At 38.7% G+C, this 14,431-nt stretch overlaps 1 protein-coding gene across 1 annotated transcript in view; it reads left to right on the top strand.

The window, feature by feature from the left end:
- The window catches only part of Sf3a1 (splicing factor 3a subunit 1), a 164,122-nt gene that overhangs the window by 135,262 nt on the left and 14,429 nt on the right, over window positions 1-14,431 (top strand). Inside the window, exon 12 of the mRNA XM_067139124.2 lies at window positions 8,676-8,782. Coding sequence (XP_066995225.1) covers window positions 8,676-8,782 — 107 coding nt within the window. The remainder of the gene's footprint in view (window positions 1-8,675; window positions 8,783-14,431) is intronic.

The following is a 14,431-nucleotide window of genomic DNA, read 5'->3' as shown; positions in this document are numbered from 1 at the left end:
TCTGTCATGGAGTTATTTTATAACATAGTGCTACATGTTTCTATAATTCTTTTCTTAATATCTCACATGGTATGTACATTTACAAAACCTTATGTGTCTTTACATTGTTTGATTTCTTCGGTACTTATGTTTTAATTTTGCTTTAGGTTGATGAAGATCTAATATTAGGTCGAAACTAGTCCCTAATCATTTATGTAATTTAAACTCTGTATACTTTGTACTGAAAAGGTGGACCTTAATAATACATTAGTTTAACTCTATTGTAATACTATCGACTTGTTCATGAAGGTAATTTTGTTCCAAATTGTCCCACTCCTCAATGGTGATTCAGTGTAGATCTCGCTGAGTGGTTGGTGGGTTGTGACGTCTATTACTAGCCTTCTTTAATTCTTTCCAGTGTAACTGCAAGCATAATTCACAGCAGCCAAAATTACATTTAGGTGATGCTGCAATCATAGTCCATAATAAGATTTGACAGTTCACTAACAATCGAGAATGAGCTATGCATGCATTCTGGTCGAGGAGAATATTTCAACAGATGGCAGTATTACCATAATTACTTGCCTATTAGACCCCCTCCCCCCCCCCCCCACTTAAACTGCTAATAAAAAAGTAAGGGGGTCCAATATGTGATAATCTCAAATTTTGTGTAGCGAAAACATAACTTCTAGCCTATAAAGAGCTATAAATTGTATGTATGAACATTCTACACTATTCTTTAATAAACATGAATGTATTTGAGTTATATTGGTTATTTTCGTCGGAAGGCAGTATTTCCAAACGTAAAAAGATAATAAATGGTGTACACGACTTTTAGGCCTACATATAAAGTAAATATAGTCAGTTTTATTTACTCATATCACGTCATTCGTTACATTTAATGAATTCCTCTGATGAGGGCATGCGGTCGTAAAAACTCGCTGTGAAGATTTGTCTCACTTCATACTCGACCCCATAGAAGAAAGGGATAAGGGTATCGTATTATCATATAGTGCAATATTGATGCAAAAGAACTTAATGGCCAGTCATTAGTCTCTGTCAGTTGAACAGTAGGCCTACCACACAGTAAACCTGATTGATTATTGCCTTGCGCCGCGAACTTCTATGCCTTGCTACCGGCGTGTCGGCATTCCAAGTGATGTCATCTTCACTGCCATCTCGTCAGCTGCGTCAGCCATGCTTCATTCTCTTTGATCCGTGCACTGCAAGTGAGAGCATACGAGGTCCCGTCTTTTTGAACCCTTTAAAAATAGTTCTGTTCTCAACTATAGAGTCTAAACAGTGTGAATCTATTCCCAAATGGTTTCTGGAGATGTTCTCTGATATTCCCAGTTGGTGTATGTGTAGCAGAACCCACTTCTTCTGAAGAAAGCTGTGTTGTAGAAGGCATGCCAAACGACCAGCTAATAACTAGCGTACCGTATGTTATGAGTTGTACTTCTGAATGTAATACATAGTGACTGGAAACATTCTTTTAATAACTGCGGCTGTTGAAACCCAAACCCTTATTCTTAAGTGTATCTCATGCTTGTTCTCTACATTTATCACAGCAGGATTTACATAAAATGCTGTCCATGAGATAAGACAGTCACATTGTTTAGGTTAGATATGTTATCGCCCGGATAGTGCCAAAAGTTCCTCGACAGCAAAAATGAAAATGAATAACAGGAAAGTTTGCCGCATTTATGGATATCTACAGGTGTGCTGGTAATGCGTTTTATTATCATAATGTTTAATTTCATACGTTCGTTGTCTCTTTTTTTTACTAACGCATACCCTAGTATGTTTTGTTTGTCATCTCCGAAAATCGTTTAAAGTACGCGGGGACATAAAATTATTATTATTAATTTTTTTTTAGATATGTTGGCGAGTAAAACGATTGTTTTAACTGGATAGCTTTTATCACGTTTTAAACTTACTTCTCTTCAAAAAATACCTATATTTGTCCGAGTTATGAGATATTAAACGATCACTTTGTTAATGATCTTGCCTGCTATATAAATAGCAACAGCCGCTAATATTTCTCAACTAAAGTAAACTAGTTTCCTCACCCCGAGGTGGTACAGCTCTTTTTAGACACACACCCAGTGGAGGGGAGTTACATGTACCGTTTTTACCACATATCAACCTTCCTGCCATTCTTAAATCTCTGGCAGTACAGTACCGGGATTCAAACTCAGACTCCTGAGAATGGCAACTAATTGTGCTAACCATTATGCTGGTGGACATTATTAACTACAAAACACAGACATACAGCATGAATGATGCATGCTTGCAATGCGCGGGTCGGACACAAAGCTAGGTCCACTCACCTATTTGTGCGACGTCATCAGAGCTATAGTAGGCCTACGCTACGGAGGCGGACATTTCTTTACTATGAAACACAGATGTACCGCATGGCTTCAAAACGTGTTTTCATTGCGTAGGTCGTACGGACGAAACTATTCACAAATTTGTGCGATGTCATCAGATCTGCCATAAGACTTGTACTTGCTTCGAAGCGGAATCATTGTTCTTCTCTGACAAATTACGTTGGGAGGTCTTAAAAGCGAGATTCCTTTTCGTTTTGTTAGTCTCGAAAAGCCCGAGGGGTCTAATACACAAGTAAATACAGTGTCTAAGTCAGAGAATTTATGATATTATCGAAGAGTGTGCATTAGTAGACGTCACTCAATTAGCTCTAAATTTCTCGCAACAAATAAGTGCTTGATGAAAGTGATATTTTCAATATTTTATGTAATCGTGATCCCTCATATCTAGGGGAAAAACAGAAAACTTTACTAATATGTAGATATTCTTACGTATTCATGCAAACATGAAATGCGGGAACATGTGGGAGGCTGTAAAACGAATTCCATAATTAATGTAAAAGGTTGTTTCGAATTCATATTTGAATGTCAATAATATTTCCATTTCTGCATAAAATTATAATTACATACCTTCAATATCATCATCACTCTGAGAATCTTCGCTAACATCGCCTTCCGAGCCACTATCATCACATAAAAATTTATAAATAAAATTTCATAAGAGCTCTCATTTTCATTATTGTTATTACTATTATCATTGAACAATTATTATTTTATATCATTTTCATAATTGTTGTTGTTTTGTAATTGCATTGAACATTTTACATGATCAAAATAGGAAAAATATAGTAGTATTTCAGAAAACTGTACACCGAGCTCGATAGGTGCAGTCGCTTAAGTGTGGCCAGTATCCTGTATTCGGGAGATAGTGGGTTCGAATCCCACTGTCGGCAGCCCTGAAGATGGTTATCCGTGGTTTCCCATTTTCACACCAGGCAAATGCTGGGGCTGTACCATAATTAAGGCCATGGAAACTTCCTTCCTACTTCTAGCCCTTTCCTGTCCCATTGTCGCCATAAGACCTGTCTGTGTTGGTGTGACGTAAAACTACTTGTAAATAAATAGACTATTAGAGTTTATTCGCAAAACATGGTGTAATATATAAAACAATTTTAAAATCTCAAGTGCTTGCTGACGTGAAACAAACATTACATTTTTCATCACTAAACCCTCAAACAAGCACAAAGATAAAATAACTATGCAAATATCTCTTACAGGTACAGAGATTTAATTTTTTTTAAACCCTTAAAAATGTCCAGTCCAGAATGTTTGTTAGGGATGTTCAAGCCCAGACTGGAATGGGTTAATTTATCCCAGGCATGTTCATTAGGGTCAATCTCCAGGTAACATGGGGGCCACTCTAGTTGAGCGATATTATAATCACGAAGGAGGTAATTAATGAGAACTGCATAATGGATGTCCATTCAAATTCTCCTCCAAAGTACTGGTGATACAGTGTCACTATGTGTCAAAAGATGTCACCCTTGTATCGTACAGCCATAATGTTGCTCTGCATCACTAGGAATGGCTTATGGTGGCCCTACATAATGCCACCTCAAAACATTAGGAAACCACCACTTCGCTGCATATGCTGGACAGTGTGTCTGAGACAAGATTTCCTCCAAGCATGTTGTCAACCAGGCTTATTTGACACTCATCAGTGAAAAGGTCTTTATGCCAATTCTGAAGAGACCATTCAGCATAATGTTAAGCCCATCTGTACTGTGGCCCCCCCCCCCCCCCCGCTTTTTTTTAAAGCTGAGTCTTTCCATGAGCATCGAGAGAGACATTGTACTTCGTGCAACCTGTTTCTCACAGTTTGAATCGAAGGCAGAATCTATGGCTGCTCGAAGATCATTATTCAGCATGGTTGCATTACGTTGAGAGTTCTTCTGAGCTGAAATTTGAAGGTAATGGTCATTGACAGTACAATGCAGGGATGACCTTGTGAGGCAAGTCATCAGCAGTTCCTGTCTCCTTGTACTGCTTTTGTGTTCAAACCAGATCACTTTGATTTTGTATACGTTCACATGTTGACATTGCATGTCGTGCCATCCTAGATGCTCACTACACTTCTTAGAACACACCCCTTATAATTCCACACTAGTGCTGCAATTTCAGCTGAAATCCTGCCTCCCATATGAGCATGGCGTTCAGCCTGTAGGTAGGTAGGTAGGTAGGTAGGTCGGTCGGTCGGTTGGCTGGCCTGCCTTCTCTTACACTTAACCACATACAATTTTTAGATTTTTATAGCATTCATTTAAAATATCATGGTGATCAGTTACAATTTATGAGATAAAACAAGTAAGTCAGATAAGGAGTAACAATAATACAATTAATTAAGATTAGGCCTACTATTGATGAAAATTTTTTGGTATAAATAGAGTGAATAATAACAAAGATATCAAAGTAATACCTAATTAATATATCTAAAGGAAAACGTATTCTAATATGAGGCAAAAATAAATTAACTGAATATTACAATGTTACAATCTGAGTATACTAAAAGCCATGTTACTATGTTATCTATTTCTAGGAATAGTGCATGATCTTTAAATGAGAAGAGGAAAAATGTACACGGGATAGCCTAAGATACGGAGTTTTTGGTTTCATTCACACATAATTCACTCTTACATTCATTCAAGTCAACTGTATGTACTCTGGAAGAACTTATGGTAGGCTGTACTTTTGCATCAATCTCATGGTGCAGGCCAGAGCAAAGTGTAGCTTCCACGCAAGTCCCAGCCTCATCCATGGCTGTGACAATATGGAAGTTGCTGGGGTTTGGGTGCTTCTGAATAATGACATTAGAGCACAACCAGTGTGCCTGAGTGTTATGAAAAGTTTTGCTCATAGGGTTAGTCGTGCTGCAATAGCATTTTCTGGCCCAGTGAGGAAAGCAATGGCAAACTACCTCACTCCTCATCTTGCCTAGTACACCTCATTTTGGTGTAGTTTTTTTTTTCCTTTTCGTATAACTGCATAGCCTTTGGTGGTGCTATCTGAGGATCCAACCAACCTCTGGGCTGATGACCTAACAGACACAGACGTGACACAATGTTCATCGTAGTATTTCAGCTATTCAATCCCTGATGTGAGGCTATGATAGGAATGGGTAGCGTGCATACTTAACAGAAGACGGCAGAGCAATGTGTCTGTGGCCAGGTCATTTCAGCTCTAGAACTTCGCATTCTTTAGGAATGGGTAGCGTGCATACTTAACAGAAGACAGCAGAGCAATGTGTCTGTGGCCAGGTCATTTCAGCTCTAGAACTTGGCATTGTTAGAATGCTAGCATAGTACTGTTCGTGAAAAGTAAGAAACTGTGCGTTTTTCATTTGCTTGAGCATTTCATATATTAGCTTTGCTTTTAAACATGACATTCCAGTCTATTAATATTGTATTCTGACAAGAATACTAATGTCATTGTAATTACATATATCACGTTCAGTTTAATATTTGTCTGTGTTTGTCACAGCATCTTGGTAAAATGCATGGGTGGATTTTAATGAAACTTGGTATTTCAGTTTAGAATAAGCTTGAATTCAACCTTAGCTATAAGTTGTAAAAAAAAAATTCAGGAGGAAGGGGTACTTCAAAAGGGGCCTAAAGCATAACAATCGATGCATCATTTTTACGGTTGGTTTTACAAGAATATAGTACAGGACTTTTTTTGTTCTTTACCTTTTTCTGATGCAGCCAAAATTAAGGGAAATATTAGTGGCAGGCATGTAAAAGGTAAAGTCCAAGAGCTGGTAACTAACTCTATAGACTGTAAAGAAAGTTGCTATGGCAATGATTTATAGGCTTTGTCAGTAGTTATTGAAAATTAACCTGATACTTGGTTTTCTTTTATACCAGAAGGAAGAGATCAAATCAATATCAGCAATAATACAAAACAGTATTAAACTGCAAAGGGCACAGGGAGCAAGAAAGCGAGTACGTCACGATAAGCTGCTGACAGGGAGAGGCACGCCCACTTAATCTGGGGAATAATATGAGGGGTTGACAAAATTTTAATCATGCACATGTTAAGTAATTGTCTCTTCAGTGATGGGTACTACAGCTTGTATATATACACATACATACAGTGTGTCCATGAAAAAGGTTCCAATATTCACAGGAGACAGCATGCAACAAACAGAGGAGAAAAGCCTCTGGTCTGCCACCACTGTTATCAATGATCACTATGTTGCAATAATTTACAGAGGGTCGTATGCAACAAACAACAGAAATACGTTCCTTCCTAAACATTGGTCCTAAACCTACTAGCGTGTTCTGTTGTCTTATTTTGCAGGAGGGCATATCTTGCGCAAAAATACGTGTTCAATGACTGTATTGCAATCTGGTACTAGCCAGGGTTGTTCCATGCGACATAGGGTGAAAGGCTGCATTGCAGTGGATGGCAGTCACATCGAGTACATGTTGTGAAGGGTAGATCAAAGACATGGTGATCATTGATTGTAGCGGACCATAACTCAGAAGATATTGAGGTTGCAACAAATGTTTATAGGACCTTTTTTCCTTCCTTTATTGTGTGCTCCCTCTTCTATAAATGTGTGTGTGTGTGTGTGTGTGTGCGCGCGCGCGTGCGTGCGTGCGTGCGTGCGTGTGTGTGTGTGTGTGTGTGTGTGTGTGTGTGAGAATTTTCCCCATCAGTTTCTTTGTTCTCAAAGAATGTTTCGTGATTGGGTGCACCTGCACATTTTACAATTTTTTCTGTTCATTTCTGATTTCATCTATAACTGAGATTTTGAAACAAAATTCTTCATTTTGAACTTTACTGTAAAATCTGACTGAAAGAAATTTGGATTAGAAGTTTAGGGCCAATTGCAGAAACGGTGTTTAGACGATGTCTACGGTTAAACAATGCTTAAGTATCGCTGTTGCATTGCAGAGATGTTATTTATCACTTAGACACTGTCTAAAACCGATCTTCAACCGGCAATGTTTAAACACTGCCGAGAACACTGTTTAACCTCAAATGAGAGGAGTGAATCACAATCAGAGATTGTGTACCAAGCATGTAATTTGTATTGTCATATTGAGACGATTCTGGAAAGAAAGGTTAGTCCGACAGTCTCTCTGTGGATTGCCCGCTGCGAAATCGCAGCAGTTCATTTGAAATGTACGGGAAGGTAGAGCTTACATAAAATTTCACTTTTCAAGAGACTTGTTTCTTGAGACTGACAAAGGGACAGTCCGGTAACTGTCAACTTGAATACAATTCTTGACAACCGATATATTTTATTGTATACATGGGGTAATTTCCATGGAATTATAGGTCACTTCAACTACATACATATCAGAATTACGTGTCCCGATTGTCAGAGGGTTGTCTTATACATCATCCAGGAGGGATTCACTTATATTTACTGCCAAGTAAATACACATTATAGTGAAAACTAAAAAGTAGGTTGTATGTGGTTTATATATATATATAAAGTTTTCGGCCACTATCAGATAGGAAAAGGCAATTGGTGGTGATGGTGGTGATTATTGTTTAAAGAGGAGGGTTGGGGAAGATGAGCCGTGGCCATAATAACAGCCCTAGTATTTGCCTGGTGTAAAAATAGGGAAACTGAGGAAAACAATCTTCAGGGCTGCTGATGATGCGTTTCGAACCTATGATCTCCAGAATGCAAGCTACATCTATATGGCCTGTACAACACACTCGGTTACACGTTACTATTGCTTCATCTTCTCTTCGTCGAAGCTACCGTATTTATAAGTAGATTACACTCACTGTAACAACGCTATAATCAAAGCTACACTTCCCCGTATGGTGGCGTGTCGCTTTAGTGTCGATAATATTATGAGATTTAATTTCCAGCGAAAGCTATATTCTTATCTGTGGGCAAGTCATGCTCATGTCTAGCCATATTTGAGTAATGTATAGGAAGACAGACAGCTGACTGGCATTCGGCGCACACACTCACGAATTTCATTGGTTGTGACAAGCAAAGAGTTGCATGAAAGATACTTCTATCTCTATTTTCAAACCAATATTGAAACTTTAAAAGATGGCTTGTAAAACACCAGCTGAACATTGTTTATGCAATGGAAGATCGTGCTTGATTTAGACGTTGTCTAAGGCTTAAAACTGGTCATCGTTTCTGCAATCGGCCCTTAATATTTAGGTAATGCCATTGACGACAAGAACTCACATTATTGTCTAGGAAAATTGCATCATAAAATTCCTTGCTCAATTTTTCACTCACAGATCTGCTGTTGTAGTTCAGTACTGCAAGGCATTGTAAAATTTTGACTGAACTTGTTAGTATATCATTTGCTATTTCTTTTGCAGTTCCAGCTCGTCCTCCATTCCCAGTGGCAGCTCCTGCACCACCTGTATCAGGCTTCATGCCTCCACCTGCTGCTCAGGTTCAACCACCTCCACAACCACCTGCTCCGGTAATTATTATAGGATATATACAATATACGTCATTTATTTTATTTTGAATAAAGATGTAACACTGATTTTTGGCAACACCATGTTGGTATACATTGAAATAATTGCTTGCAATATCAATTTCTTCATAATAGGCCTATTAAACAAAATGCTTTTCTTATCTGCCTAATATAAAATGGGTGCATGTAAATTATGATGCTATATACTGTCGGTAATATACTTATGGTTTATTTGTAACTGTTTTACCATATTTACCCACATCATTTTTCCACCTTTAATTTTGGAATGGAAATTTCAGGAATAAAAATTTGCATAATTTTTCTGCCATGGTTATGTAGAGGTTTTCTATCATCGGTGTGTTTTTTTTTTTTTAATGTGTGGATGATGGTTCATGGTGTGGGTTACTGTAGTCACGTCCTAGTTCATGAACCATAGGCAATGGCTGAGTGGCCTAGTAAGTGGTCCTGAGAGTCGGGATACCAGTTGCTATGGAATGGCAGTGGGCATCTTGGATATATTCTGAGTCATGGCCCTCCTTGTGCTCAGACGGCTAGGACTGTACAATTCACTGGTGGTCCATAACTGTTAGAGGAGAGATCCTCACTTGAACTCTGTAAGTTGGGTAGCATCATCCTGCTTCATGAATTTACCGAGCTCAGTACAATTTAAGCAAGCCTCGGACCTGTGGGAGTAACGGAGTCCCACTCCCATTTGACAGGCGTGGGACTCCTTGGAAACAACTTGGTGAATGAAATGGAATTCGATGGGGAGCTCTCAATATTAGGGCTTATGGAAGAAAGAAAGTAGAACTGGCTGACTCAGCAAAGAGGATGCATCTGGATGTGCTAGGAGTAACTGATATACGGGTAAGGGGAGATAACGAGGAGGAGATAGGAGATTATAAAGTGTACGTGGGTAGATTTGGCAGTTGGAGGAATTAGGACGAGAATTGTCTCAGTGTATTCACCATGTGAGGGTGCAGATGAGGATGAAGTTGACAAGTTTTATGAAGCATTGAGTGACATCGTGGTCAGGGTCAACAGCAAGGATAGAATAGTGCTAATGGGTGATTTCAATGCGAGAGTTGGAAATAGAACTGAGGATACTAAAGGGTGATTAGTAAATGTGAGGAAGATATGGAAGCTAATGGGAATGGGAAGCGTTTGCTGGACTTCTGTGCTAGTATGGATTTAGCTGTTATGAATACATTCTTCAAGCATAAGGCTATTCACCGCTACACATGGGAGGCTAGGGGTACCAGATCCATAATAGACTGTATCTTAACTGACTTCGAATTCAGGAAATCTGTTAGGAATGTATGGGTTTTCCGGGGATTTTTCGATCATACAGACCATTATCTGATCTGTAGTGAACTAAGTATCTCTAGGCCTAGGGTAGAGATAGTGAAATCTGTCTGCAAACGAATAAGGGTAGAAAATCTCCAGCACGAGGAAATTAGACAGAAGTACATGGATATGATTAGTGAGAAGTTTTGAACAGTAGACAGTAAGCTGGTTCAGGATATAGAACGAGAATGGGTGGCATACAGGGATGCTGCAATAGAAACAGCAAGGGAATGCCTAGGAAAAACTGTGTGTAAAGATGGGAAAAGGCGAACATCTTGGTGGAATGATGAAGTGAGAGCACCTTGTAAATGTAAAAAGAAGGCTTATCAGAAATGGCTCCAAACAAGGACCGAGGCAGACAGGGATTTGTACGTAGATGAAAGAAACAGAGCGAAACACATAGTTGTTGAATCCAACAAGAAGTTGTGGGAAGATTTTGGTAATAACTTGGAAAGGCTAGGTCAGGCAGCTGGGAAACCTTTCTGGACAGTAGTAAAGAATCTTAGGAAGGGGGAGAAAAAGGAAATGAACAGTGTTTTGAGTAATTCAGGTGAACTCATAATAGATCCCAGGGAATCACTGGAGAGGTGGAAGGAATATTTTGAACATCTTCTCAATGTGATAGGAAATCTTCCTGATGGTGTTGCGAACAGCCAAGCTCATGGGGAGGAGGAAAATTATTTTGGTGAAATTATGCTTGAGGAAGTGGAAAGGATGGTAAATAAACTCCATTGTCATAAAGCAGCAGGAATAGATGAAATTAGACCTGAAATGGCAAAGTATAGTGGGAAGGCAGAGATAAAATGGCTTCATAGAGTAGTAAGATTAGCATGGAGTGTTGGTAAGGTACCTTCAGATTGGACAAAAGCAGTAATTGCACCTATCTATAAGCAAGGGAACAGGAAGGATTGCAACAACTATCGAGGTATCTCATTGATTAGTATACTAAGCGAAGTATTCACTGGCATCTTGGAAGGAAGGGAGCGATCAATAGTTGAGAGGAGGTTGGATGAAAACCAGTGTAGTTTCAGACCATAGAGGGGCTGTCAGGATCAGATTTTCAGTATGTGCCAGGTAATGGAAAAATGCTACGAGAGGAATGGGCAGTTGTGTTTATGTTTCATAGATCTAGAGAAAGCATATGATAGGGTACTGAGGGTAAAGATGTTCGCCATACTCGGGGACTATGGAATTAAAGGTAGATTATTAAAATCAATCAAAGGCATTTATGTTGACAATTGGGCTTCATTGAGAATTGATGGTAAAATGAGTTCTTGGTTCAGGGTACTTATAGGGGTTAAACAAGACTGTAATCTTTCACCTTTGCTGTTCGTAGTTTACATGGATCGTCTGCTGAAAGGTATAAAATGGCAGGGAGGAATTCGGTTAGGTGGAAATGTAGTAAGCAGTCTGGCCTATGCTGACGACTTGGTCTTAATGGCAGATTGTGCTGAAAGCCTGCAGTCTTAATATCTTGGAACTTGAAAATAGGTGCAAGGAGTATGGTATAAAAATTAGCCCTTCAAAGACTAAATTGGTGTCAGTAGGTAAGAAATTCAACAAAATTGAATGTCAGATTGGTGATACAAAGCTAGAACAGGTTGATAATTTCAAGTATTTAGGTTGTGTCTCTCCCAGGATGGTAATATAGTAAGTGAGATTGAAACAAGGTGTAGTAAAGCTAATGCAATGAGCTCGCAGTTGCGATCAACAGTATTCTATAAGAAGGAAGTCAGCTCCCAGAACGAAACTATCTTTACATCGGTCTGTTTTCAGACCCACTCTGCTTTACGGGAGCGATAGCTGGGTGGATTCAAGATATCTTATTCATAAATTAGAAGTTACAGACATAAAAGTAGCGAGAATGATTGCTGGTACAAACAGGTGGGAGCAATGGCAGGAGGGTATGAGGAGATAAAGGCTAACTTAGGAATGAACTTGATGGATGAAGCTGTACGCATAAACAGGCTTTGGTGGTGGGGTCATGTGAGGCGAATGGAGGAGGATAAGTTACCTAGGAGAATAATGGACTCTGTTATGGAGGGTAAGAGAAGTAGAGGGATACCAAAATGACGATGGTTAGACTCAGTTTCTAACAATTTAAAGATAAGAGGTATAGAACTAAACGAGGCCACAGCACTAGTTGCAAATAGAGGATTGTGGCAACGTTTAGTAAATTCACAGAGGCTTGCAGACTGGACACTGAAAGGCATAACAGTGTTTAATGATAATGTATGTATGTATGGATGTGAAAACTTGGTTTTAACAGCTGACCTTCAAGTTGTAGGCGGTGATTAAAAAGCGAAAGTGCAACATTGTAACAACAGGACTGCTTAACAAGCTGTGCATAGTGTTGGTCTATGCATGTATCACTAGTACACTTGTAGTAACTAGGTAGGAGCTGTGCAGTTTGTCTGTAACAAATGCCAGTTATTTTTGCCATGCATAAGCACAAATAAGGGTAGCAGTGTGTAAGAAAACCAGTAGTTACAACATACAGTTTAAATTAACAGCGATCGCGTTGTGGCTGACAATACCAAAAGCCAAGAAAACTTAATTAATTTGAGATACTTACCAACGTCACAGTTCACCAATCAGGAAAAGTAGATTGAAGTGTACAGAAATAACCCAGGAAGAAACGAGAAAGAGACGTAGAACCGATTTGTACAACGCTCAAAATAATAGTTGTAGAGAGAATGCAAATAAAAGATTCTCTCAAGAGGTAAATAAAATTTAATGTAGGTGCAAGTTCAACATTCGCGACCTCTGCACGCTTAAAAATGCGGATGCCAGTCCACTTTCTGAATGATTTTAATTTTGTCTTCATTAGTAAGGAATTTCATAACTTTTTTCATATCCATAATTACACTATCACAAGACAAATATGCACCACACTAGTCGATTTCACACTATTATGTTCCTAATCCAGATATAGGCTACCGTATCTCGCAACATATATTTGCTATGCTTCACTGTACCCACTCAACAAAAAAATTAATTTCTAACTTTGAATGGAATGCGAAATACAAGCACAAATAGACTGTGTTATTCAGCAATCTTGCTGCTAACCGGCAAGCAAAACTGAACATTCCTGAGGCTAACGGCTTGCTCCCCGAACGCGCAACATATTCTGTGAAGTTCAGGAATTTAAGGCCTTATTTCCGTAATCACGCAACTGTGGCGATGGATTATACCCGAGTTGGAAATCACGCTTGTTTCATGAGGGATGGCAAATAACATTTTCAGGCGTAGGAAAAATGTGATTGTACTAAACGTAATAGCGAAAATTTGTGACGCGATAAGTGAGGTATTTTTATATAGATTTAATACGATGAGAATCAGGACTATGAATTTATGACGTGCTAAGCAGGAAAACGTGTTAATGAGGAACGCACTAACGAGGTTTCACTGTATTACATATAATATATGTAAGTCTGTAAATATAAATTTGTATGTGAAACCCAAAGTGTATAGTTGGGATCATTCGTGATCATACATAACGTCATGAATCTTCTCCCCCTACCCTTTTTTTTTGTTATATTTCAGTCATTTTGGTTTGCTCTTTGTTTTGATTGTTTGGAGCCATGCTCACTTTTTGTTCACAGGATCTTTTGTTCTTTCTGGTGGTGCTTTTTCTTGTGAGCCGGCCCCGTGGTGTAGGGGTAGCGTGCCTGCCTCTCACCCGGAGTTTCCACTGTACCCACGGATACTCGACATAAAATTACTTCATGTTGGAAAAATCGTATCTAGAGTTTCTATATCTCTGTTGGATAGTTTTTATTTGTATATTCAGTAGTATGTTTTTTCGCTTAACACGTTCATTTTTGTTGTCCCTTGCAGAAACGTCTTAACGAGGTTTGACTATTATTAAAATAAGACAATTACTTTATGAATCTTTCATGGCTTTTGTTATTCTGCACATTCTAATATCCGTATCAGAGTGTCGATTCTGAGTGCACACCCTCATATATCCCTCATAAAAATTTAGGAAAAGAAGTAGGGGATCCCAGAAACATATTAAATAACCAAATACACAACAGAAATAGTAGGAACCATGAATATTACTCACAAATAACAGAATTTTGTTGCACAAGGACACAATAACATCACAAGGCACCTACAGTTAAGACAAGGGGTGACATAACCTACAAGCAAACTCACATGCAATTAATAAAAATAAACCACAAAGGAAGATGATGAAGAGATGACAAGTTGCGAAAGAAGGATGAAATAAGAGAAAATAATTTAGAGATACTTCATTTGGCAGTATATTAGACACGATACACGTGAAAGAAACACTCCAAC

Source organism: Anabrus simplex, chromosome 1 (assembly GCF_040414725.1).
Source record: "Anabrus simplex isolate iqAnaSimp1 chromosome 1, ASM4041472v1, whole genome shotgun sequence".
Classification (NCBI taxonomy): Eukaryota; Metazoa; Arthropoda; class Insecta; order Orthoptera; family Tettigoniidae; genus Anabrus; species Anabrus simplex.
This window is presented reverse-complemented; position numbering and strand designations above follow the sequence as displayed.